Below are 26,646 nucleotides of genomic sequence, written 5' to 3' on the forward strand. Positions count from 1 at the left end.
CCACAATGTTCTCTCAAAGTTGGACGACTACTCTATTGCTTCCTCCAACAGTGTGTGCATGCATGCATGTGTTTGTGTGTCGTCTGTTTGTCTACAGATTAGCCACAGAAACTTTCTCATCACTCTGAACCAAGCTGCATTCTGGGTATCGGTTGTCCCGCCAACCACAGTCTTTGTCTGGCACTGGATCTGTATTCACACTCACATACATGCTCACGCACACACACAGACTGAAAGGAACCCCAGATTCTCTAAAGAGAATGAGGCTGTTTTTAGCCCATCTAGGTACAAGGCTTTTCTAAGAAGCTCCAACTGCCAGGCTGAAAGAAACCCATGGCCTTCCTTCCTCTGTGTCCAAAATTCAAATGACTTTATTATTGAGGCATATGTGTAACGATGCTTAGGGACCGGATGCTCATCTTTTTTTCTTTTTTTTTTTTGAGTTTGAAGCACTTTAACATTACATATTTAAACTTTTTTTCCCCCAGTTGATTTGCATCCACATGACTACATGTCATATTCTAAACAATTATAAGTGTAGCCAGTATAAAGCAAACCAAACATCATCCCCAACATCAAATTATCTCTTTTGCTTACTGTGGCTGTGATGCGTGGCCCATGCAGCTGCGCATGTAGTATGGCATCATTTACATGGTGTCTCACAGCTAAGAGAGCTAACTCCATGCTGTTGTGGTTGCTGCTGGTTGCTAAAGTAGCAGCTAGGCGTTGAAGCAATACCACCAGACTCCCCCAGGGGCCACCCAGCTCAGATACACCCACCTAGAAAAAAAAGAGAGGAGAAAAGACGAAGAATGAGAAAATGCAGATCACATACAGTGCTTCCTCTGAATCAGAGAAGACTATCTACTGTATATCTATATATCTATATATATTCTCTCTAAGTCTTTACTCAAGATGAATTTGAATTTATTGTTGGATTTCTGTCTTTGTTGTCTATGATTTCTATCTGTCTAACATTTCACTGTGATTTTGTGCTTTTTAGATATAATTCAATTTAACTTAATAACTGAATTTCTCTTTAAATACATTGTTTTCTCCGCCTCTCTCTTTGCTCTGCGTGGGTTTTTCTTTCCTTCTCATTACTGAGGAGGATAAACATGTTCAGAGTTGTTGTTTTTTTTAATCACACTTTCCTTGCATCCAAGAAACTCTCAAGTGAGACGAACAGTGCCATCTTCTAGTTTTGTGCTATAAAGAATTCCCCCTGGGCGCTGGTACAGCTGTCCAGCAAATTTCAAAGCAGACTAGTAAGAAGCACGGAAGAGACTGCCAATTCTCTTGACAATGCTCTTGTTATCTGTCAGTCAAAATGTAATGTGGGAATGATCTGTTGGTGGTAAAATTCTCTGAATGATTCAGCAGAATGAGAGATGGCTGCATTAGTGCGAATTTGGTAACTGTCTCGCCCCTTGACAGCGGGATACAAATTCTCTGGTGCCTCCCACGCATCTAAAACACTGTCTTCTTCAAATCGCACACTGAACCCAAAAGGGAGTCCAGTAGGTTCTGCAGAGATTACAAATGAGAAGATTTAGAAGAGCAAAAGTGTCACTGCAACAATATATGTAAAATGTTTTCTTTCTAAAGCTGATCTAAACAGGACGAAACTCACTTTTCTTGCTGGGTTTATTCACTGAGCACAAAGAGCAATCGGGTGATTATCTAAGATTAGCATAAAAAGTGTAAGCTAGCCTGACTTTAACCAGTTAAAAAATATATGTACCAGAACCTCTGGAGCATAGACTGTACAGTGGGGAAAATCCCCTGTTAAATTTGTAACCTCGCTCACTTTCTGCACCAAGTACTAAGTCATGTTTTGCTTGGAGATCAAACACTTATATCACTCCATAACGATTTAAATCGATAAATCGATATATAATTATTTTGGTTATTTTGGCTGATATTCTGTCTCTCTCCATTAAAATTCAACTACATTAAAAATTGAGGCTGTTAATGTTTTTGTAACTGAGCCAACTTACAAGTTCAGCAGGGGATCAAATAATTACACTGACCAGCCATAACATTATACCCACTGAAATGTGAATAACACTGATTATCTCTTCATCACAGTACCTGTTAGTGGGTGGGATACAGTGTATTAGGGAGCAAGTCAACGTTTTGTCATCATAGTTGATGTGTTCGAAGAAGGAAAAAATAGTTAGGCGTAAAGGATTAGCTTTATATGGCCCAAACTGTGATGGCTAGGTGTGCGGGTCAAATCAGCAAGAGTGGGAGGAAGTGCCTTTCAGTTCAGTTCAATTCAATTCAATTCAGTTGTATTTACACAGCGCCCTCCCATTCTACTTTTAAATGCTCTAAGAACAACACGTAAGCCTGCAGTGCCTGTGCAAAGTGCTCTTATAGGGGGATATGGCACCATAAGGTCATTATGATAAGATGGGAACTGCTTATTTAAGACCTTGTATGTGAGGAGCAGGATTTTTAATTTAGTTCTGGATTTAACATGGAGCCAATGAAGGAAGCCAATACAGGAGAAATCTGCCCTCTCTTTCTAGTCCCTGTCAGGACTCTTGCTGCAGCAATTCTGGATCAACTGAAGGCTTTTCAGGGAGTTTTTGGAAAAACTTTATAATAATAAATTACAGTAGTCCAGCTAAGAAATAATAAATGCATGAACTATTGTTTCAGCATCACTCTGAGACAGGATGTTTCTAATTTTAGAGATATTCCACAAATGGAAAAAAGCAGTCTTACATACAGTATTTATTTTACATTGAAAGACAAAAGAGTAACAATCTGGTTAGATACAATAGTTCTAAATTTTTTATATCCCAGTACAATGACCTCAGTTTTATCTTATTTATTTTCATATTATTATTTTATTTATTTAGCTTCATGGAAAGATACAGTTGGTTATAATCCTCATAACACTAAAAATGTATGCTATGGCTTCTAATGATACAAGCTTCAAGATTCAAGGTTACTTTATTCATACCCGTAGGTACATTTGCTTTACAGAAAAATGATAGCATGTGGCAGACACTGGAAAATAACTCAAAATGTTAGAAATATTCCAGTGTTAGAAAATCAGCACTGCTCAGTGTTAGCCATTGTTAATCTTCAAAACTGACTAGGTTACTTTTAAACATATAACACTGTCAAAAGTGTTAATTTAACACTCAACAGTGTTGTATTTAACACTCAGAGGTGTGGACCCATATAGACACTCTCCAGTGTTAATTTAACACTGGAGATTTTGCTGTGAGTCCCTTTACTCTCTACATGTTTAAGACTCAGATTAAGTAGAGTCCTGCACTCCTCTATTGGGCATATATGCAAATTGCATTGGATCCTGATCGTGACAGCTGATGTTCAATCGCTTCCATAATCACTTTTCTGGTGATTTTTTTCAAAAACCTTAATCACGACTGAGGTAAGGGCAACAGGCCTGAAGTCGTTTAGAACTTTTGGACGACTAGATTTAGTGAGTGTAACCACGACAGCGTCTTTTCCAAAAAGAGAGTGCACATTATGTATTTGCAAGGATTTATTAAAAATAACATGAAATATAGGATGATGTTCTTAAGCACAATATTTAATTAGGCGGCCATGAATGTTATCAGGACCCTGGCTCTTGTTAACATTAACTGTATGAAAGGCCTGAGCTCAGTGCTGAGTACCTTTCAGTTCCAAAATATCCTCGCTAAAATCAGAAGAACTAAAACCAGCATATAGCACATTCAAGGCGATTGCGAAATCTCTGTCTGAATTAAAACCGTCAAAAATGATCTGACTGCTGCTCTGGGGAATTTGCAGCCTTGCTATACTTTTGTCCAGGCAGACCCAAAATCTTTTGCAGCAAATTTGCTTTCAAGAAGATTTTTGTAACTCTGTTTTGCTTTCAGGATCTTTGGTGGCTGTCTGAAAGTCAGAAACAGCCCCCTCTGTCACGGTCCTGGGTGAGACTCAGTGTTTTGTATTTAATTTATATTTATTTGCTATTTGTGATTTTAGATTAAATTAATTTAATCAAATTTTGGAGTAAGCTGGAAGCTAGGCTAAGTGACCAGGAGGGAAGATCAAGATGGAATAACGTAAGAATCCAAGGTATCACAGAAGACCACAGCTGCATGTGTGGAAAGCATATCAAAAGAGAAGCTGGAAATTTGTCAGACAGTTGACCTGAACATAGAAAAGGCACTTTGAACTTTGTTTTTAAAGTTACCAGCATGGGCCCGTCTGTTATTCATAGTGGTCAAGTTCACCAGCTTTAGAGCCCAAGAAGATGTTCCTTATACCAGGAAACATGACTAAGCGAGATGACTCAGGAAGCCTTGTTGGGAAAATACAGAAGCAAAGAAAGCATTAAGCGAGAGGAAAACTACACTTCCAAACTCCCTTTCCTGTGAGGCTGAGAGTTTTCTACACGGGAGTGTCTTAAAGCTCAGCAGAAGAAGTCACCAAGGATACGGCTCCCGTTGGGCTCCCTGTGATGGTACACAATAAAATGAATGACTCAATGTGGCTCACACCATGAGCTTTGAAATCGACGGGCCAACCAGCAGAAACCCATCAGCAGGGATGAAAAGCAAAACTGGTCACTTTCAGAAAGCAAGAACAAAGAGATGCTCACTATGTAGACCAAACGTCCCATCGTACCGTGAGGTAACAACATTACAAAAGCTTCATTTTTCTTAACATTACGTTATGTCCTCTGATCCCTTATAGAGACAAGATCAGTGACTATAGGACAGATTCAGAACACACAGTGGAGACAAGTATACAAATGACTCTTTGTGCTGATGTCTTAAACAGAGACACAAAACAGAGATGAGGCAACAATCGCATTACTGTGCATCTGTGACTGCTGGACAATAGTGATCACACAGTGCTACTTAGAAGACTCTTTAATGCTAAGACATAAGTATTCTTGTTTTACACACACTGGACTATGAATGTGCTAATGACTGCATGGACCAATTTATACGTGTAAACGAGGCCCCTTCGTGAGCAATGCAGTATTAGAAACTGCCCTCAGAAGCAGCAAACAGAGACCTCAGAACAAGAAGACCTTCTGATATTGATCTGTTCTATCTTCTACATGTAATTTTTTATATTTGATTAGCTGAGGGGAAGGTTTTTTGCAAACATGTCCTTCGTTGTAATTATATAATGGAGAAACAGACAGCTTCAGTTAGTCTAGTATCATACGATGTGAAGGCTATTACTAACTAGGGGAAAAAAATCGGTCCAGCATAGCATTGTTATAGTTTGCAAAGCATTATTGTCTCTGTCAATACACTGACACCAAATACAGATTTTATAAAATAAATTAAAATACTCATCACCAAATACCATCACCACAGGGCTAATCACCAAAATCCTAAGATAACATTAGCCGAACAACGTTACATTAAATCGACTCAAATGGAAACCATCCAACACTGGCCACATTTAGATTACCAAATCTATCTTATAATTCAGAGCAAGCAAATGGCTCAGTCAAAAAACAAATAGGACGGCATCCTCCTTTCATTTACAACAAAACTGGTGGCTTCTTGGTGATGGCACTGAATTCTGTGACTGATTCGAACTTGTGGTGACTAAGTAGCTGCCCACAGCTTGAGGGTATCACACATTCACCACCACTTTTGATCTTAAGACAATTTCTGCAAACAGTTGCAATCTGACTGGGACTGACAGCAATCGCTCGCAGTGAGGTTATTAAAGGTTTAAGTGATGAATGCAGAGAATCTGGTGATTCCCAGTAAAGAGAAATAAAAGGAGAAAGGACAAAGCTGCATAGTTTTCTGTCACGGTCCTGGGTCTTATGACCCAGTGTTTTGAGTTTTAGTTCATTTTGATGTTTATAGTTTATGTTTAAGCCCTCCAGGTTTTCTAAGTTCATTTGTTACCATGCCTAGGTGATTTTAGTTCTTATTAATTCCCCCCTCGTGTTTCCAACCCATGTTAAGTCTCCCCTGCTCTTCATGTGTTTCATGTCTGTGTCTTACGTTGTCAAGTTCTGGTTGTCATGTCTGCGTTTCATTATGTTTCCTGTTTTATTTTGGAAGGAGTCGTGTGTTCTTGGTTCTGTGTATTTAGCTTCACTGCTCCTGTCATTAGGTTCATGTTAGTCAGCTGTTTCCTCATGTGTCTCCACTTCCCCTGATCACCTCGTGTGTATTTAAGTCCTCTGTTTTTGCATGTCATTTGTCAGGTCGTCTGCTCGTCCATACCCTCACTTCAGCATTCTATGTCAGTTCACCACGTTTAAGGTTTTTCATGTTTAGCTTTAGTTCACCCAGTTTAGGCTATGGTTTAGTGTTCACCTGTGTCCTGCTGTTTGTACTCCCTTTTTGCTGGCCTCAATAAACGGCTGATTTTCTGTTAACTCTACGCCACGTTCAGTTTATGGAGTTGCGTTTGGGTCCGTTTGCCAACACCTACAGTCTGCCCTCGCCAGACTGTGACAGTACGACCTGACCATGTCGGACCCAGCGACCCCTGGTAGAGACGTAATCCAAGCAGTGGAGTCGTTATGCTACCAGTGGAGCCGAAGCTCTAGTGAGGAGGAGAGGGAGGAGTTACTTTACTCGTTGGGGACAAGCGTCACGGTTTTCCCCTGGTTATGGGAGGCGCTACCCCCTCTGATCTCGGACTTCTTCCGCACCATCCTCCCAGCCTGCCCTCGGCAGCATCAGCGGTCCGGTGTGCGGACTGCGTCACCACAGCCCCGTGGCCGCGCAGCCTCCCCTCCGCCTGCTGTAAGCATACGAGTCGGCACGCTAACCGGGCCGCCGCCCAGAGATTTTGCCCCGAAGACACCCGTAGACAGTGATTTGGCAGGGACCTCTGGTGTAATACTTAGAGGGAGGGAGACCTCCACAGACCTAAAAGCTAATTGTGTGACAAGAGGGGGGGAGGAATTTCCTCCATTGTCCGTTACTTCGCCTGGGGTTCCATCTAAAGCTGAGTTGCCTGTGGCTAACGCCTCCCTTCCTGAGTCTGCTCTGCTCACCTACGAGGTGCTTAAAGTAGACACTTGTGCTTTCACAGCGAATGAGGATTTTTTAGAGGAGGGTCATGTCGCAGAGCATATAAGAACGGAGGGTGAGACGAGGTGTGATCATGTTTTGCCTGCTGCTCCTGTGTCCAATGAACTTAAAAATAAGAATGCTGGTCATGACCTCATGTTGGGACTTAAAGGTGACAACAGGGATTCTAATCAGGGTAACACGAACTGTGAAATGTCCCCACCTAAATTCTGTTTTCCCCACAGTCGTGAGCAGGGTGTTTTTGGACTGTTTACCTCCATACCTGCCGCCTCTACTCAGAGGATTGAGTCTGAGACCAGGGGATACGATTCCACTATTAATGACCATGTAGCGTCCCCTCACGGAGTTACTTTGACACAGTTCTCCGAGGTTTCTGTGAGCACATTATCGGACAGGGTTTTGAGTCCCAAGGTTAGTGTTAACACCAGCACACAGCCGGAAATGTCACCCGTCTCGGCTATGGTTGCTAGCACAGCATTATCCGTACCCATTTCACCATACACTCTACATAACCCCCTTGAGTTACAGTCCACCTCTAGCGTGGTCCCAAGTCAATGTACCACTTACCGCTATCAGACTGGTCAATTCTCATCACCCAGATCCATATCTGAATATCTCATGTTCACCCAGGGACTTCCCCCTGGAGGTTTAAGTCATGTTTTTGTGGGTAATATAGTAATCCTTGTTTTCCCTGTGGCTGACCCAGCTTACCTGTGCCATAACGTTATGTCATTGATTGAGTCTGAAGGGCGGAATGTAGACACAGGGCTTTCTGTTTCTGAACCTATTATGTCAACTAACATGGGTCTTGCAGTGACTGGGCTGGTCTCTGCCTCAAGACATCTCACACCTGTTTGTTTCTGGACTGATACCTATAAGATGTCATGTGAACGCAGCCGGCCTGTTGCCACGTCAGCTGGAGGGTCCGAGGGGCCCGTTCAGCCACCTGTCTCCGCTGGAGGGCCCGAGGGGCCCGTTCAGCCACCTGTCTCCGCTGGAGGGTCCGAGGGGTCCGTTCAGCCTCACGCCGCGTCAGCTGGAGGGCCCGAAGAGCCTGTCCAGCCGCCACCTGCGGCCGCCTCGTCGTCGTCTGGTCCAGCCTCCGCCTCGCCTGGTCCAGCTTCATCCGAGTCTTCATCCTCGTCTGGTCCAGCCTCCGCCTCTGCCACGCCTGGTCCAGCTTCTGCCTGTGCTTCGCCTGGTCCAGCTTCATCCGAGTCCTCATCCGAGTCTGGTCCAGCCTCCGCCTCGCCTGGTCCAGCTTCATCCGAGTCTTCGTCCTCGTCTGGTCCTGCCTTCGCCTGGTCGAGCTCCAGCCTCTGCTTCGCCTGGTCGAGCTCCAGCTTCTGCTTCGCCTGGTCGAGCTCCAGCTTCTGCTACGCCTGGTCCAGCCTCTGCATCTGCTACGCCTGGTCCGGCTCCGTCGCCTGTGGCTGCCACGCCACCGTCTGGTCCCGCCTCGTCTGGTTCATCTGGTCCTGCCTCGACTGGTCCTTTGCCCACCGGGCCTCGGCCAGTGCACCCGACACTAGAGAGCCGCCTTCCGCCGGCCCCCTGAACTGCTCCGTCGTCGCCTTCGCCGCCGCCGCTGCCTTCCGCGCGGCCGGCCCCCTGAACTGCTCCGTCGTCCCCTTCGCCGCCGCCGCTGCTTTCCACACGGCCGGCCCCTGAACCGTTTTCATGTCGCCACCGTTGCCGTCCGCACGGACGGCCCCCGGAACTGTTTGACCGTGAACTCCTGTGCCGTCACCCTCCGGGTCAGCCCCCTGAGGGGTTGTGGACTGGACATTTTGTTTTTGTGGCCTTGTTTCTGGCCCTCCGTCCTGGACCCCCGCCGCCCGCCCTTGGTGGGTTGTTTTTGGTTTTTGTTTTGTTTTTTGTGGTTTAGGGCGTCTGGAATCCGCCCTTGAAGGGGGGGCTCTGTCACGGTCCTGGGTCTTATGACCCAGTGTTTTGAGTTTTAGTTCATTTTGATGTTTATAGTTTATGTTTAAGCCCTCCAGGTTTTCTAAGTTCATTTGTTACCATGCCTAGGTGATTTTAGTTCTTATTAATTCCCCCCTCGTGTTTCCAACCCATGTTAAGTCTCCCCTGCTCTTCATGTGTTTCATGTCTGTGTCTTACGTTGTCAAGTTCTGGTTGTCATGTCTGCGTTTCATTATGTTTCCTGTTTTATTTTGGAAGGAGTCGTGTGTTCTTGGTTCTGTGTATTTAGCTTCACTGCTCCTGTCATTAGGTTCATGTTAGTCAGCTGTTTCCTCATGTGTCTCCACTTCCCCTGATCACCTCGTGTGTATTTAAGTCCTCTGTTTTTGCATGTCATTTGTCAGGTCGTCTGCTCGTCCATACCCTCACTTCAGCATTCTATGTCAGTTCACCCCGTTTAAGGTTTTTCATGTTTAGCTTTAGTTCACCCAGTTTAGGCTATGGTTTAGTGTTCACCTGTGTCCTGCTGTTTGTACTCCCTTTTTGCTGGCCTCAATAAACGGCTGATTTTCTGTTAACTCTACGCCACGTTCAGTTTATGGAGTTGCGTTTGGGTCCGTTTGCCAACACCTACAGTCTGCCCTCGCCAGACTGTGACAGTTTTCATACAAGAAACTCACTTATGAGACTCAGACCATACCAAAGTCATAAGTGTCAGTGACTTTAACTCAAGGTTGAACCCATATGAGGATGCATCAGGTATTTCTTATCACCAGAATAATCTGTGATGTGTGGCATGAATTCAATCCTAAAAGTAGGGATTATATTTTCTTCTCAACATCTCACTTATCCTACACTAAGACTGAATGTCTTTTTAATGTTAAATGATTAAGGATATTGAGAGAATTGGGTTGTGCTGAACTGGGGGAACGGATCTCCCTCACACTCCAGTTTATTTGGATTTGGGGAATTCAAAACAACAATAATAGATTTTCATTTAAACAACCACTAACTCCTCTCTCGCTGAAAACATTTAATTGTGTCCTTCAGACCAGTGAAACTCTCATGGCAATCGCAGTTATAGCAAAGGATGGGAATGCTTTAATTATAAACATGTCAGTTTTGAATCAGGACTCTAATCTTTTTACTTCAATTACAGCCAGAAGTTTAGAAACAATACTTTCGCATATCATTCCACCAGATCAAACAGGATTTATAAGACAAATATAGGTGTAACACAATATTAGGCGGACAATACCAATAACGCAATACATGAAAAAGTACTGAGGCTAATTCAGGTTCTGATGATCTTAATGGCTTATAAATCAGTCCCAGTGGCAAACACATTTCTAAACTATACATCGGATTGCAAGAGTTAAAGGGGATACATAATGGAAAACAGGAAAAATGGGGATTTTATGTTACAATTGGAAACAGGAAAAGAAACAGTGGAAGGTTAATTATAAAGTTCTTCAAGGTTATGTGCTGGGACTAGTTCTATTTACATTATACATTCATCCCTTAAGTGTTATTATTAAAAGGCACAGCATTAATTTTCATTGCTATGCACATGATGCCCAGGTGACACACAGCAGAGAGCACCACATTCCCCAAAGTGCAATGGTTATACTAAAAGTTTATGATAAATTATACTAACGACAGCTGCCTTTTATTACAACAATCCAAACGCTTTCCTGCAGTTGCACAATTTCTGTAAAAATAGAAATACCCTGCCTCAGGGTGATGCTGGAAAACTAACTCATGCATTTATTATTTCTAAGCTTGACTGTTATAACTCATCATTATCAGGCTCTTCTGAAAGCTTCCTGAAAAGCCTTCAGTTTAACAGCAGCTAAACTGAATGCGAGACCATTTTTTTCCGTACTAGTTTCTCTTCATTGGCTGTCTGTTAAATCTAGAATATACAGACCCCCCCTTGCTAAGTTTAAGATTAGGCTTACACTAGGTTTGTAAACTATTGGGAATCTTGGATTGACTATGCATCATCATTTGGATCAGTTTTTATGTAATCTGATAATCATTTGAGATTATCAGATAATCATTTCCACTCCATAGTTGGTGAGCTACTCAAGCTTTTGGGATCTTCATTACTTAGAAGTACAGAGGTTAAATCCACATTTGCCATAAAAGAAAATAAAAAATATAATGTGAAGCTGGATTGTGGAGTTATGAAACACCACGTACATTTTTGGATCCGAGAAAAAGTTTTCAACAAAAAGAAAAAAGCTACCAAAAAAAAGTTCCTCCTGCTGTTTTCTCTTTAAGTTTAATTACTTTTACAGCCTTTTGTTGCCCAATATTGTTTGAGATGTGTGACCAAATTGAGCTAATATGAAAAAGTAAAATGTCACACTTTCCATGCTTGACATGTTCTCGATGTTCTGTTGTGAATAAAATATGGCATCATTGGTATTTAGTTTTACTTACATTCCAGCAGCGTACCAACTTTTTTCGAACTGGGGCTCTAAATAATAGGCGAAGGATGGGTTTTCTAAAATAGTCAACTTCCAAAAACTTACCAGACATCCTCTCATGATGTTGATACACAGTCCAGTACAGGGCCGTATCAGTGTGAGTCCTCTGCAGTGGGAACAATACTGCATCCTCACTAACCCTCGCAAACAGTCTCTGGATAATGTCGCCTTCTCGGTCGCGTTCACAACCTCTCCAGCCAGTCTCAACAGTCGGCTCAGCGCTCGACCCGGCCCGAGTGCTCGTGACAGGCTGCTGACGAGTAGGCGAGGATGAGGTCCAAATGGGCTGACGTCCCGCCGTGTCATGCGCAAGCAGTCATCGTGACTGGTTGAAAGGGAGTTATAGGTACGGACTGACATTTGGCCTATACCAGGGTTGAGCAGGCGGCGATAGACCAGTGGGAAGAGGTCATTGTAGAATCGACGCACAACACTCTCCAAGGAGGAATTAGAGTCTCCAGAAAGGTGCCGTTTGATGTCAGTGAACAGCTGAAACACAAGAGGGCGACAGTCCGACGCCAGCGCGGAGTAGGCACTGTCAAACAGAGTGCTGGTCAGATTGGATGTAAAAGAAAGTAGCATCTCAAAGTGTTCTGGAACGAGAGAGAGAAAAGATGGAAAGATTTTTGTTTTGTTAAATTTATTAGCCGTGTGCACCTGAGCCAAACATCTATGGAGCTATCAAAGATAAGGGTTAGCAAAGCTGTCTAGATATGCGAGTGGTCTGTTTCAGGACCCTTCGTGTTGCTGTCCCAAGAAAGATTCAAGCAGCAGCATTTCTGTAAGATGGCTTTTTCATATACAGCAATTAGTTGTTGTTATTGTGATCATTCTCATCAGGGAAGAAAAAAGTCAAGTGTTTGTTTTAATCATATGCAGAACAGTTAAGCTAAAATAACTCTATAAAGATGTTTCTGTTGGGCCCATGATTCTGTGTTTATCATGGGCCCAACAGGAACATCCTTATAGGGTTATTTTAGCTTACAGACTGATCTTCCACTTGCCACTGGCTTCTTCGATTATTTAGGTCTTCTTGCGGCTGGACTCCTCCATACTGGATGCCTCTGGGGGCTTAACACTAAAATAAATTCACATCATTTCAAAATATACGATGTTGCAGGTATAGGTTTCTCTAACTGCAAAGAACATGTCTAACTGTCCTTGAACTGACTTCATCAAAAATAGCTCAAACTTAATTCATCCCTGAGCTCGTTTTCACTACCCTGTTATCTATAGTCAGGTGATAATGAGGGGCCCAATCTCATGATCCACTGTGTTTCCCATGTCAGGCATGGGCTAATAAAGAGGACACCACCCTGCCCCTTTTACAGGGGCCATACGCCTGCGGTGTGTGACGGTGTCTTTACTTTTGAAACTTGCCTAGTAAAAAGGGTGATGTCAGTGTGAAGGCATCCGGATAAAGACGGAGAGAGAGGGAGAGGAAAGAGACTGGATGAAAGAGAATATAAGGGAAACCTTTTTATGTCGCACTTTCACAAGTCACTCTTTCAGCCACTGTGTATGTCGCTCTCTGTGCGTGTGCGTGAGTTCACATCGTAACAGCTTTGTCATTTGCAATCACAGCCGCAGCCAGCCAACTCCTCAAGTGACGGCAATATATGCTGTGGTCAGTTAAGGCGATGAACACATTTGAACGGCCTGGAGGCAGCGTAGCGGCAGTGGCAGGCCTATTTAGTCAAAAGCACTGAGTGAGAACATTTCACTTGCATGTGTGTGCGTGCAAAAGCCACTCAAATACAGAGGGCATCAAGTGACATGGCAAAGTGTGCTCACGTGGGGTCATGTGATTAGCTTTTTAGCCCCTGTGATTGGACAACAGCTGCGATGTGAATGGCAGGACACGAGGGTCTTACAGTGCCAGGAGAAACACACGCAAGCATGCAGACACATATCCACATGCACACACACAGACACACACACACCAAAGTAATCCAGAGTGTGTAAATAGAGCCTGACTACAACTGCTCTGGGCATGTCTCAGTTTCTCCAGTGGGCTATAATCACTGCACTTAAGAGAGGGGGTCTTTTGAGACTCTGCTCAGCTGTTGAGGGACACTGCTGTCCTGCAAAATGAACTTAATTAATTAAAGGGTTGGTTAACCAAAAACATACCACAAAAATCCCTCATTGGTCCATAAAGATGTTTGGGTGTATCTGCACAAGTTTTAGAATAACAGGTTGTCAAACAACAGACACCTAAGCATCCATGACACTGTTTTCCAATTTTGTGGTTAACCCCCCAAAAAAGAGTGGCTGAAAAGATCATTTGACACTTAAAATAAACACATGGGACATATACACATTAAAGCACCAGGTCTAATGATCCTAATAATCACAACCCCAATAAAGCCCAAGTTAGATCAATGAATGGCTAAATAAAGCCTACGCTTCTCACCACCCTGTCAAAGAATGCCTGCTTTCCACAGTTTTTCCATGTTTCTGAATCTTATTTATTTCCAACTGTGCTGGGATAACTACAGTGATTCCAGAACATGATAGGTCTGTGGGGCTACTGAAGTCCTGGCATTAATGAGAAGACGATTTGTGCAGCAAACTAAACTTGTCTTCTCTTATTTGCTCTAGTTGCAGCATACTTTGTCTCTTGGTGTTTGGCATTCATTTTACCCATGGATGGTTCAGCCATCCAGTTGAAACTGAGGCTGGGTGTATTCAAATGTAGAGGGGGTTGGGGTGTGGGGATAGAGATGGAGCAAAAAGAAAACAGGTAGGTGTTTGCTCGTCTGTCTGCTGGGTTTCATCAGTTCTACCATTCTCCTTTATCACCACAATGCATGAGCGCATACACATAGAAGCTACACGGTCCCTCCTGCACACACACACACACGCACACACACGCACACATGCACACACATGCTTACACAAAACGGTGAATAGCAGTGAGAGACAAGTGGACAAGCAGAGTATTCTTCCTCCTATTCAGAGCAGGCCGTTAGAGACCGGCTGTTGCCCACAGCAACAACACTTTGCCGCGGATACGTACTGAATGTAAACATTCTTCGTCTCTCGCTCTCTCATTGGCCAAGAACAAAACCTGATTATTGCAGCGACAGAGACAGACAGACGGAGAAAGAGAGCAGAGAGTTGTAACAAAGTTTTCCGCTGCTCCCTCTGAGAGTTTGCTCTCTCAAAGACTCAATCGAACATCAGTTGTTTGTTTGGCTAGCCACTGCGGCGCCTCACAAAATAAACTGGCCTCACACCACCACCCTGACACAGACTAGCTATTTTGTGATGAACGCACAAAGTGAGAATGGCAGAGGGGGGTACGGGCTCTCGACAGACTTGTTAAAACATCAAAATCACGACTGCTATTAAAGTCGCTTTGGTGGAGGCCCTTTATTTGTGCTTGTCAGTCATGAATCGAGGAGAGAATGAATGAACCTGGGCTTCATGCTGAAGGAGGGGTGTAGCTAAATACTGCAAGATGTATTATCCTTAATGTGGAAATATTTTTCAGATTTTTATTGTGGACATTTATACTTTGTAGCGATGACAGGCAAATAACCACAAGCAATGGAAAGTTGTGAATATAACTACTCTCAAGTTTGAGGCGAGCAGTTGAGGCAACTACCAGAAGGAGCAAAGAAAACACATGATGGATTCATGTGCAATCAGTGTGATTGCAATAAGCACTAGAGATCGACTGTCAGCTACAAAGCAATGGGAAGCTGATAATTTAATTCACATGTGAGGGGAGTTTTAGTCCTTAGGTTTAGTCTTAAAATAAGTTGGATATGTACAGTCATCACAGGGAACTGTGCTGTCCCCTCTTCTCTTCACCCTGTACACCTCTGACTTCTGCTACAACTCTGAATTATGCCACATTCAGAAGTTTGCAGACGACACAGCCATCATGGGGTGTATCTGGGATGATCAGGAAGAGGAGTACAGAAGTCTGGTGAGGAACTTTGTCGCATGGAGTCACACAAACCACCTGCAACTCAACACCTCAAAGACTAAGGAACTGGTTGTGGACTTCGGGAGGTCTAGAGCAGGTCCACTGCCGGTTCAGATAGAGGGGGAGGAGGTGGAGGTGGTCAACAAGTACAAGTACCTCGGGCTGTGGGTGGACAATAAACTGGACTGGTCATGCAACACAGAGCACCTGTATAAAAAAGCCCAAAGCCGACTGTACTTCCTCAGGAGGCTGAGGTCTTTTAACATCTGCAGGAAGCTCCTGAGGATGTTTTACCAGTCGGTGGTTGCTGGAGTACTTTTCTATGCTGTGGTGTGCTGGGGGAGCAGCACAGCAAAGAAGGACTCATCCAGGCTGGAGAAACTGATCAGGAGGGCTAGCTCTGTGGTCGGCATGAAGCTGGACACTCTGGTGACAGTGGCAGAGAAAAGGACATTAAAGAAACTGATGGACATCATGGACAATGCCAGACATCCTCTGCACACGGCCATAAACAATCAGAAGAGTCTGTTCAGTGACAGGTTGCTTCTCCCAAAGACAAGAACTAACAGACTTAAAAACTCCTTTGTCCCACACGCCATCAGACTGTTTAACTCCTCCCTGGAGGGGAGAGGGAGGGGAAACAGGAGGACAAAGGAGGGGGGAACAACTAAGCTGTAGTGCCTCTTCACCTCACTGTACAATACCTTTTGTGCAATACTTTTGTAAATAGTCAACAGTGCAATAGACTCAATACTTGAAATGTGCAATTCACTTGTATTTTTATTTTTATTCCTATTTATTATATTTATCCCCTTCGTATATTTTATTTATATTGTCTCTGTATTTATATATATGTGTGTGTGTGTGTGTGTGTGTGTGTGTGTGTGTGTGTGTGTGTGTGTGTGTGTGTGTATTATATATATATATATATATATATAATATTCTGTAACTCTGTAACTTCTGTCGGTGCTGTGCTTTTTTGGAAATCGAATTTCCCAGAGGAACCCACCCGAGGGATTAATAAAGTTCTATCTAATCTAATCTAATCCAATAATAAAGTTTTCTCAGGACTCTATGCATTCCTGTGAAACTAAGTGCACCCCATGATCCAATAGCTATAAAACCACTTTCAGCAGCAATAACTTAAAGTAATCACTCCAGTACGACTTTATCAGTCTCTCACATTATTGTGGATGAGGTTTGGTCTCTCTTTGTTTACAAGGTTGCTTCAGTTCATTGAGGATTGGGCATTCATTCGTGCGCAGCTCTCTCAAGGTACCACGGTGTTTCTATCAGGTTGAGGTCTGGATTTTGACAAGGCCATTACAACACCTGAAATCTTTTCTTTTTTAGTCGTTCTGTTGTTTGGGATCATTGTCCTTTTGCATGACCTCATTTAGGCCGCCAAACCTAAGCTGTTGAACAGATGGCCTCACATTTGACTCCAGGATAGGTTTGTATACAGAGAAGGTCCTGTTGCTGAAAAACAAACCCAAATAATTACCCCTCCACCACTGTGTTTGGTTGGTATGAGGCGTTTGTGTTCATATGTTTTTGTTTTCCATCACTTTGGTCTTATCCCAGAAGTCTTGTGGTTTGTTCAGATGCAATTTTGTGAAGTTAAACTGTGCTGCCATGCTCTTTTTTGGAGATAAAATGCTTTCTCCTGGCAAACCTTCCAGACAAGCCACACTTGCTCAGTTTTTTTCTGATTTTACTGTCATAAACTTTAAAATTTTAAATGCCAACTGAGATGTAGCTCTTGCATTTTTGGAGCTTCCTTAAACAAGGGGTGAATTTGCTGAGACATCCACAAGACCGTGGCATTTTATTTATACACGCTTGAATGCTCAAGACCAACGAACTTCTGCTTTTATTGAGGTGCCCAACACTTGCTGCTGATCAGTTAAAGTGCATTTGATTAGCAGGACCTGGCTGCTACTTGCACTCTTAATTTCTATGGAAGCAGTAAGAGTGTGCTTTGTTTTTCACAGTTTGTCAGGACTGCGTAGAGTCCTGTAAAAACGTTCTTTTTCATGACCGTACAGATCCTCCAGCTACACCGTTCTCCAACACTAGTTTTGTCTTCACTAATGCAAGTGTTGCAAGGCAACAGTTTTTGTGATTTGGAGCTATTTCAATAAAATGTAATTAAAATTGAGTTAAAAAGGAGAAATCAGTATAGTTTAAGAATTATTTTAATTGTATGAACTCAATTCAATATCCCTCCCTCACCTTGGTACGCCTTGATGTGTCCAGCAATCAGGTACTTGAGTTCGAAACTGTAAGATCGCATCTTCTGCTGTGTTTCACTGCGAACAGCTGCCATGTAGCTGTCCTCCATCTTACTGGTACAGCAGCTGGGCCCAGGGTGGACACACACTCGGAGAGACTCATCTGAAAGACAAAGGAATTATATACCTTAAAAAAAAAGGCCTGGATACCAGGTCCAGGGCTTATTAGGTCACAGAAAATCGTTCAACACTCGACCTACTATACTACTTCAGCAGTTTGCAAATTTCTTATTGTTCATATAAATATGAACATATGTGAAAGACAGAGAATGATTTGGGGCTTAGCTCTGGAACTTTCTGCTACTAACTAAAGGTCTATATTTTGTCCACATTTTATCATCAACAAACTTTATTAGCCAGTCGATTAGTAAATCCAATCGGTTATTTAGAATTTAAAAGCATGTGGTGCACAGAACTTTGTGACCTCAAAAATGCTTTGCACAACGGGCCTGGTGGGAGGTGACATGATGACATGAGCAGCGAGTGAAACTTCACCACTCACACCAATGTTTGTGCATTTGTGTGTGTGTGTGTGAGTGTGTGTATGCATGTGCGTGTGTGTGTGACTAGGAGCAGTCTAACTTTGACAGACTACTGTAAACCAAGCTGTCAAGCAGCTGACTGAGATCAAGGGGTAGAGAGAGATGAGGGGAATGGACTGTATGCAGCGCACAAAAAACGCTCACACACAAATAACAAAACAGTGCCAAACCTTGGGTCATTCACAGGCTGATAATAGAAGAATTTTGGTAGTGTTGCATTCAGGGTTTGCTTTTTGAACAGCAGGTAAGTTTGAAGCTGCATGCATCCAGTATTGATCTCTTTCACCTTTGCAACAAGATTTGAAACTGCCCCAACAAATAACCACACCAGAACGGACTGAGCAGGCATGATTCAGCAAACCGTGCTGACTTATGTTCTAGTCGTAATACAAGGTCTGCTTGTTGATAAATTTTCAGCGCTTTGAGCTGCACTGCACTCACCTGTAGATGCAGTTTAGTGTCACACAGATCAAAAGGTGGAACCTTCACAAATTTGCAGTAAGTGGATCTTTATGCTGTTTTAAGCTCTTTTTAAAATGCATTATTTTCAAATTGAACTATGGGCGTTTAAGGGCAAATACTTTTAGTGGACAGTTCAGCTGAAATTTGAAGTTTAGGATGTGGAAGCAAAGATCACTGACAAGCCTGGTCGGTTGTGCCTTCATGCTGGCACATGTGACTGACATCTTCCTCAAGCTAATCTATTCAGGGTCACACCAGATCACTGAACAAGAAGAAGAAGCACCTTTGCACAGACATTTTCTGCAAAATACCTATAAATAGTAATTACTGTGTTATTAACCAGTGGTAACCAGCAAGTAACACTTTCATAGTAAAGACAAGTACAGCTTTTAGGTGAGGCTTATAAATGGTCAAAGCATAAGTTAATATGTCTATAACAATGTTGATTGCCAGATCACACTTTGCGTTTTCTTGGAGAAATCTTAGTGACGAAGATAGCACACATGGGAATGTCATAAAATGTGAATGGTATAATACGCGTGCGCGGACACACACACACACACACACACACACACACACACACACACACACACACAAGAATTTAAAAGGGAATTTATATTTAGAAAACAAATAGGTGATGCAAGTCCTCCCGAGAGGACTTTATTCATTTATTCATTTCTCAGCAAACTTTCATTTCTCTCTCACATTAAAGGGTTGTCTACAGAGATGATCCTCCCTATTTAAAATGCGGCCCCTCATAGTGGTCATAACCATTTTGGCTAAGTTTTATTCACGCTGTATTCACGTGTTCAATCATAAGTCTAACAGCAATAAAACAGCCAATCAATGTTAGGCTGTATCAAGACAGATTACTTAATTATTAGGTTCTTTCCACTGATGCATGCAGGCAAACAAAGCTCTGCTCTGGCCTCATTTATAAAAAGCTGGAAAAGTTTTTATATATCATGTCTTTCTAAATTAAAGTATAATATTTTAATAAATCCAAGTAAAGTTTGCTAAATATAATAGTTCCAAAGGGATTGACTGACTGACCTGGTCCCGGTCTGTCTGGCACCAGCTCCACCGGGCCTATTTGGCGCATCATGTAGGCTGTCTTCACCTCATGACAGCTGTCTGCATCGGCTGATCTACCGCCAGCCTCCGGTAGAAGAACAAAACACAGCAAAATTACCCAAAACAAGTCCACGTTTTGAAAGGCTGCACGGAACATCGCAACATGTCAGAGGGAAGTTAGAAAATCTGGACGGTTATTATGAATTCCTGAAAGTCGCACCGTGCAGTGTGACCAGAAACTTCATCTGCAGCCACTAAGTCTGTCTGCAGCCCAGTGTCAGGCTCAGCGCCCTCCTCCCGCTCGTCGACTCCCTCTCTCGCTTTACTTCAATTACTTAATTACTGGCATGAGCGGCCCAATGCTTCCAAACATTGTTTCTGTGGTTGCCATAAAGCACTTAAGGAAAAAGCCACTTTAACTTGGCGTGCTTTAACGGAATAATTGGTTTTTAAAAAGTTTTCTCACATTTTGCTCATTTCCAGGGTCCACTTGCTTTTTTATTACTTTTTAAAAATGTATTTATTTTTTATTGTGGTTATATGTGGCACATTGCACAGCTGGCGTTTCTATAAATAAGATGCATTCAATTCAATGAATTTCTGAGAGCAGTCGAATGAAGTGAAGAAGAAAATGGGATTTAAAAGTAGAGCATGGGCGCCACCTGCTGAGAACTTTGGGTCTAACAGCCGAAAAAGGCTCTGATTAAAGCAGATATTGAGCTATCTGACAATTGCATAAACTATACATAGAAAATATATACTGTATCCCGTCAGCTTACATTCTCTGTAATACAGGACTTGGTATTAAGCAATGCCATTCAGATGTCTCATTTTTTTCTGTCATTCAGCTCCATATCTTGATCGGTGAAAAAAATGGTCTAAAAAAACTCGCTGTACACTTCACACGTGTTACTGCTAATTTTACTAGGAAAAATCAACCGTCGACTCTGAAGAGGCTAACATTACTGCTTTTAACAGTTTTAATTTGTATTTTGACTAAATGAAGAGGGAAACCTTTAATCTTAAGTTTCCTGAATATATGTTAAATTCTTGTTATTGTTTCTTTCCGTTTTACTAGTGTGACGACTAATCTTTTAAGAAACAAACGGCAAGAAGGGAAAAAGCATTCAAAAACGACGAAAAAACAGTGCCCCGTGTGAGGCTCGAACTCACGACCTTCAGATTATGAGACTGACGCGCTGCCTACTGCGCCAACGAGGCCACACGAGAAGCTGCGATACCAAAACATACAAAAGAATCACAATCAGCCCTAGTTTCACAATTTATTTAAAAGGTTGAGATTCGAGTAGATGTATACACACGTCTACGGTAAAGGATAACCAGTACTACATGTCGTATTAGAAGTAACCTTGCATTGTCCTACATTTATTTTGACAAATGTAGGTTGTGGCTGTGTTAGCGAGCCAACTTGTAACTGTATATGGCTAAAGTCTCTTAATGTATCTGATAAGGACATTTTTATTCATGACATGTAATTAATTGTACAGCCATTACAATTTCTAATTATAACTTTAAAATGTTACCACCCTCGCCCAGTCCCTTATTATTAACTGTAATAGCAGTACTACTATTATTTCTAATGCCAACGTGTCGTAGTGTTTCGTACGCTCATTTTAACCTTAACAATTGTCTTTCCTATGGACCCTAAACGCATCACGATAGTTGCTACGGCCCCTTTAAATCCAATCTCCCGCGTTCCAAGTTAAGCGGAAATAGAAATCCTTCTTTTCTCTATTTAAGCGCGCCAACAAAGGCTGTCCTATAGGGTCTGTCTGTACTTTATTCGCGGAATAACAGACCGTTGTTTATTGTCCTTTTCCGGCGTCTTTACTGCCTTTCTGAAGATATGCCAGAGGAAACGTCCGTCGCGTCGAGCTCTGAGAGGTACGAGTCGTTTGTCATTTTTCACTCAGGTCCACAATAACGTATGCAGGGAAAACACAGCTTGCTAGCCCTTAGCTGAATTACGCGGAGAACGTAGGCAAACCTTGATGATAGGTGTTGGATATAAGCTATTTTAACGATATCTCCAGAAAGTGATACTCTACAAAAAAAACAACTGCGTGCTTAGCAGTACTTCACGGCAGCTGCACACGTTGATAACATAACTCTGCCCTCATACTGTTAAGCTAGTTGGCTAACAACTGCACGATGCTAACAGCAATGAGGCGTAGCTATCTTCGGGCATTTACTGAGTAGTGAAAGTTTGGAGCGTGGACTCTGTACTTCAGAATCAGGTAACTTGCATAAGCATTGACTGAACTTAAGTTTAAACTATTGCAGTGCAGAGGAGAAGCCATGCTCATCGACAGCTGCTGCAGCAGGCAGGTGAGTATCCAGTTTAATGGCAAATTGTTCCGCAACTGTTAGTCACTTAGTCTAACAGTTAGTCAGTATAACTAACGCGAGTTTTCTGTTCCTTTTGTAGCTCAGTTGAAGTTCTGGAGGAGGCAAAGAAACTGATTGGCACAGGGAAAAGGCATCTGGTGATGGGGGATGTTGTTTCTGCTGTCAATGTTTTCCAGGAGGCCTGTAGCATGCTGTGAGTAAGACTTGATGTGAAACACTAGTGCTGTCACTGTACAGTTAGAAATTGAAACTTGATTATGGATTTTTCTTTTCCCGCTGAAATGGATAGATTTCTGTAATATATTTTTCCAAATGGAGTAAAGTATTTTAATGTATTATTTCAAAGGATTAAATTTTACTTTAGCTTCATAACTACCTCACTACATTGGATTACAATTTTATTTAATAAAAAAACAAACAAAACAACAAATACATTTCTCCATCTAGGGCTGAAAAATATGGGGACACTGCAGATGAGTGTGGCGAGGCCTTCTTCCTTTGTGGGAAATCTCTGTTGGAACTTGCTAGGTTTGTCAAATTTCTTATCTTAAACATACTCCCTAAAAGCTGCACCTGTGAAAATAATACTTAAAAAAAAAAATTATTTAAAACTTTTTTTTGTTGTTGTTGACACAGCATTATTTCAAAGGAATAATGTTTGCTTCTTAGCCTACAAGAACTGTTCATAGTGACAGCTTTTGGACACGAATTCTATTGGTTCCTTCATGAACTGCACCTATTTTTGACTTCAGCAATATTGTCTATGTTGGGTTGTTTTGTTTTTCATATAAATAGGATGGAGAACAGTGTCCTTGGCAATGCCCTGGAGGGAGTCCCAGAAGAATCAGAGGAAGAGGAGCAGCCCAGCAGCTCAAATGTTGAGAGTCCAGACAACCTTGATGGTCAGTATTTAGGTGCTGCAGATTTTTTTTTAAGCGCACAGATAATTTTAGCATGTGTAGTAAGATTATATGTAATGAAAGATGGGACCTAAAACTGCCTTTGTTTACATTTAGTACTAGATTTCCAGTTACTGGGCTTTTTAAATTTTTTTTAGACTTTATTTTACATATCAGTGTCTTACTACAATCCCTTCTGCCAGAAAAGCGCTCTGGCGAAATCGTCAGTAGAATCAGCTTGGTTATTTATAAATCATTATCTGAAAGATCAAGTTATATGTGCCACTCTGGTGCAGAAAAAACAAGAGATGAGCTGCGACAGCAGGTATGTGACGCAATGGCAGAGAAGGAAAAGGCTGAGGATCCACATTCTCCTGTGACTGGGGATGAGAAGAGCTTATCTCAGGAAACTGAGATGGATGGAGTTTCTTCTGTGAAAAGTGTGCGGGAAGGATCACTTGGAAAAGAAACTGAGATTGAACAGAAGGCTGACAGTTCAGAAGAGCAGACTGGCAATGGGACTGGGGTGAAACCAGTGAGAGGATGTGATGAGGACAAAGAGGAAACGGAGGGTAGTAGAGCTTGAGTCAAAGAGCACCTTCTGGTGTGTGGATGGGTGCACAGTTGATATTTAAACGGTCCACTTCAGCAGGTGTCGCAGTGGTGAAGGGTGGAAATGCAGGCACAAATCTGTGGTGCACGTTTCTGACTTTAATACATGAGGCGATGTTTAGAACTTGTATAATTTTGCTTCAACAGATGATGATGACGACGATGATGATGATGATGACGACGATGATGATGGAGAGAAAAATGGACACGATAAGGCGAGTTCCTATAGAACTGTGCAATGAAGTAAATAATTTGCAAGCAGTGTAGCTACGTGTTTCTTTACTATGACATTATGATCACAAAGATCTTAATTCTTCTGGATTTTAACTTAAGAATTGAAAAACATTTTCCTACAAATGCAGATATCAGGTGCCTGAAGTAGTTTGTACTGTAAATGTCTGCTGAATAGTCATGATTGGGTGTTAGTGGCTATTGACCAACACAGCTCCCGCCCTCCTTTCAGGAAGAAGAGGAAGTTGGGAATTTGCAGTTGGCATGGGAAATGCTAGAAGTAGCTAAAGTCATCTACAAAAGGTATGGAATGATTTGGTTAAATGTGTATGAACATTTGCGCTTGCATGGTTAAATGGATGGTTAGACTGCATTGACTGTTATGTGACAGCCTGAGGCCAGCTTACAATTTTAAAGCTACTTCTGCACAGAAAGGAAAGCACAGAGGATCAGCTAATGGCAGCCCAGGCATATCTGAAACTTGGAGAAGTCAGTGCTGAATCAGGTATGCTGCTGCTCCTGCAAGATGTAGACTTACTGCCCTTACAGTCTCCAATGCCCAAATCTCACTGCTTGTCACTCCCACCCATAGGTAACTATCCTCAGGCACTTGATGACTTCCAGGAGTGTCTTGCCCTGCAGCTGAAATACTTGCCTCCCCACATTCGTCTGTTGGCTGAGACCCACTACCATGTTGCTACTACGCTCTGCTATATGGATCAGTACAGCCAGGCCATCCAGCACTACAACAGCTCCATAAAGGTCATTGAGACCCGTTTGGGTAAGAATTTACTCCTCCCCTCAACTGAATATTTTATTTTTTGCACTTAATATATGAAATCCAAATAATGATTGTGATTTGTAGGTATGAATAGCACTGCATCTCTTTGGGAGAGGACACGACACCCACTGAACACCAAAACATAAACGGTCCCAGAAGGCTGTAATTGTGTTGTCTTCCATGTTGTGACTTTCTGATCTGGTTGTTGGTACAGCCATGCTGCAGGAGGTGATCGATGCAGCCGAAGGCGCAGATGGAGCAGCAGAGGAGAAAACTGAGCTGGATGAGCTAAAGCTGCTTTTGCCTGACATCCGGGAAAAAGTGGAGGATGCCAAGGAAAGCCAGAAAACAGCCAGTGCTGCCTCACAGGCCATCCAGCAGACACTAGTGGGTACACAGGATGGTGAAATTTGCACCTGGGTTTACTAGTTCAGTAGTCTTGAATTGTATTTGGCTCTCCTCTTTCAGGGTGGTGCATCAACTTCATCAGCATTCCTTTGTGAAAATGGCAGCACTTCATCAGCAGCTTTTGCAACAACCAGTCAGGTAAGGGTACTGTATGGTGCCACATGCTAAATAAAGCATTTTGCCACCTGTGTTACTTATTTGGTGGGATTCAAACTTGTGTATTCTAGGTTCCAGTTAAAACTGAGAGTTCCTCATCTTCCAAAGCGGTCTCTGACATCTCTCACCTCGTCAGGAAAAAGGTGAGGCTCTCTAATATGTCTCCCACCCCCCTTTGGCTTCTTCTCAGTGAAGAGGAAAAATGGACTTTGCTTTTTCTCATGCCAATCATTTAATCTGTGAAGGAATAAACCTTCAGCGTGGAATTGTACTGGGTTCAATCAGTGCATTGAAGCTGTGGCATGTGCTGCTTGTCTTTGTTGTGAGGTCTGTCTTTGCTGGTTGCAGTTGTAAAATTCATTTTTAGATTTTTCTGCAGATCAGTGGCAAGCCTGTGTGGTGTGGCTCCTAACCAGAGCTGTGTGCGCATGTAGATGGGACTTTATGCTTGAAATTAAGCTTTGATTTGGTGTGGCTTGTGTGCATGGTTCATTAAGTTATTATTTTCCTAATGACTGGTAATGGATCACTTCAATTTCGGTTTGTGTACAGAAGCCTTCAGTCTTCTCTTCCTCCCTGTCCTGGTTTTGTTTCTGCACAGAGGAAACCAGAGGACGAGAGCCCAGTAAAGGACACTGATGCTAAACAAGCGAAACAGGAAGCCACAGTTAATGGCAGCGGTGACTCTAGTGCCAGCAACGGCAATGGAGTCCAGGAGGGGAAATCGCAGGAGGCGAGTGATAGGCTTATCTCTTACCTTCTGAAGCAGGATTGCCCTGTGATACTACTGCTGTAGCTGGCTGGTGGCCAGGAGTCCATACCTAAATGTGGTTTCTGGTGGAACAAGAAGACTCCTTAGTTTCATAAAGGTTAAAACTGGACGCATGCGAGAACTTGGAGTGGGTCCTTAATTGAGTTGTAGTGAAGGAGGTTTTCTCGGTCTTTGAATGATTTAGCCACTTAAACTACACAGCATCAATCTTGCTGTAGCTGAAGGCAATTTTGAAAAAGTAAAATTCATGCTTTCTGTGAAAGTTTACCAAATGGAACAAGTGAATATCTGACAAACCTGCAGGTTTAAAATTCTTCACTCATTTGTCGCCTCTTATGTTAACATTCACTAATTGCAGTGTTTGGTTTGTTTTGTTTTTGTTTTTTTCCTTCTAGTCTGGCACCCAGTCTGCATCTGTCGAGTCCCCGGCGTGACAGTCTTCACCTCTTTACTGAGCTCAGAAACCAGCACGTCATGCCTGTCCAGCCCCTATACACCTTTCAGCACTCTTGTTTCTGTAAATAAGATCCATTTTCATAGATTTGTCTGTCAAGTTTTTGTATACTTGTAGTAAAAATAAAGAATCTGCAGATGTAACTATGCAATATTGATTTCTTCAGTCCATTGATGTCACACCTGTAGTC

At 42.5% G+C, this 26,646-nt stretch overlaps 2 protein-coding genes across 8 annotated transcripts in view; one reads left to right on the forward strand and one right to left on the reverse strand.

The window, feature by feature from the left end:
- gpc5b (glypican 5b) overlaps positions 1–20,563 on the reverse strand; it is a 67,903-nt gene extending 47,340 nt beyond the window's left edge. For both annotated transcript variants that reach the window (XM_082509863.1, XM_082509862.1), the window contains exons 1-4: positions 19,753–20,563; positions 17,637–17,798; positions 11,507–12,054; positions 598–780 (exon numbers count right to left, since the gene is read on the reverse strand). In XM_082509863.1, the coding sequence (XP_082365989.1) occupies positions 598–780; positions 11,507–12,054; positions 17,637–17,798; positions 19,753–19,930 (1,071 nt within the window). In that variant the 5' untranslated portion in view covers positions 19,931–20,563. The remainder of the gene's footprint in view (positions 1–597; positions 781–11,506; positions 12,055–17,636; positions 17,799–19,752) is intronic.
- Positions 20,564–21,460: 897 nt separating this feature from the next.
- Positions 21,461–26,599, forward strand: LOC309691862 (histone-binding protein N1/N2-like). 6 transcript variants are annotated; one of them, XM_082509865.1, is made up of 15 exons: positions 21,461–21,678; positions 22,078–22,122; positions 22,223–22,336; positions 22,591–22,671; positions 22,939–23,045; positions 23,339–23,617; positions 23,802–23,873; positions 24,122–24,188; positions 24,317–24,390; positions 24,478–24,666; positions 24,881–25,053; positions 25,135–25,212; positions 25,302–25,373; positions 25,832–25,963; positions 26,398–26,599. In XM_082509865.1, exons 1-15 carry the CDS (start codon positions 21,641–21,643, stop codon positions 26,434–26,436), a joined length of 1,560 nt encoding a protein of 519 aa, XP_082365991.1. In that variant the 5' UTR covers positions 21,461–21,640; the 3' UTR covers positions 26,437–26,599. The 6 variants fall into 6 exon arrangements, with proteins under 6 accessions (XP_082365991.1, XP_082365992.1, XP_082365993.1 ...); XM_082509866.1 differs by having other exon boundaries at positions 23,339–23,614; XM_082509867.1 differs by lacking the exon at positions 25,832–25,963 and having other exon boundaries at positions 21,462–21,678.
- Positions 26,600–26,646: the final 47 nt, after the last annotated feature.

The sequence above is a fragment of the Aulonocara stuartgranti genome (assembly GCF_965226115.1).
Source record: "Aulonocara stuartgranti genome assembly, chromosome: 17".
Classification (NCBI taxonomy): domain Eukaryota; kingdom Metazoa; phylum Chordata; class Actinopteri; order Cichliformes; family Cichlidae; genus Aulonocara; species Aulonocara stuartgranti.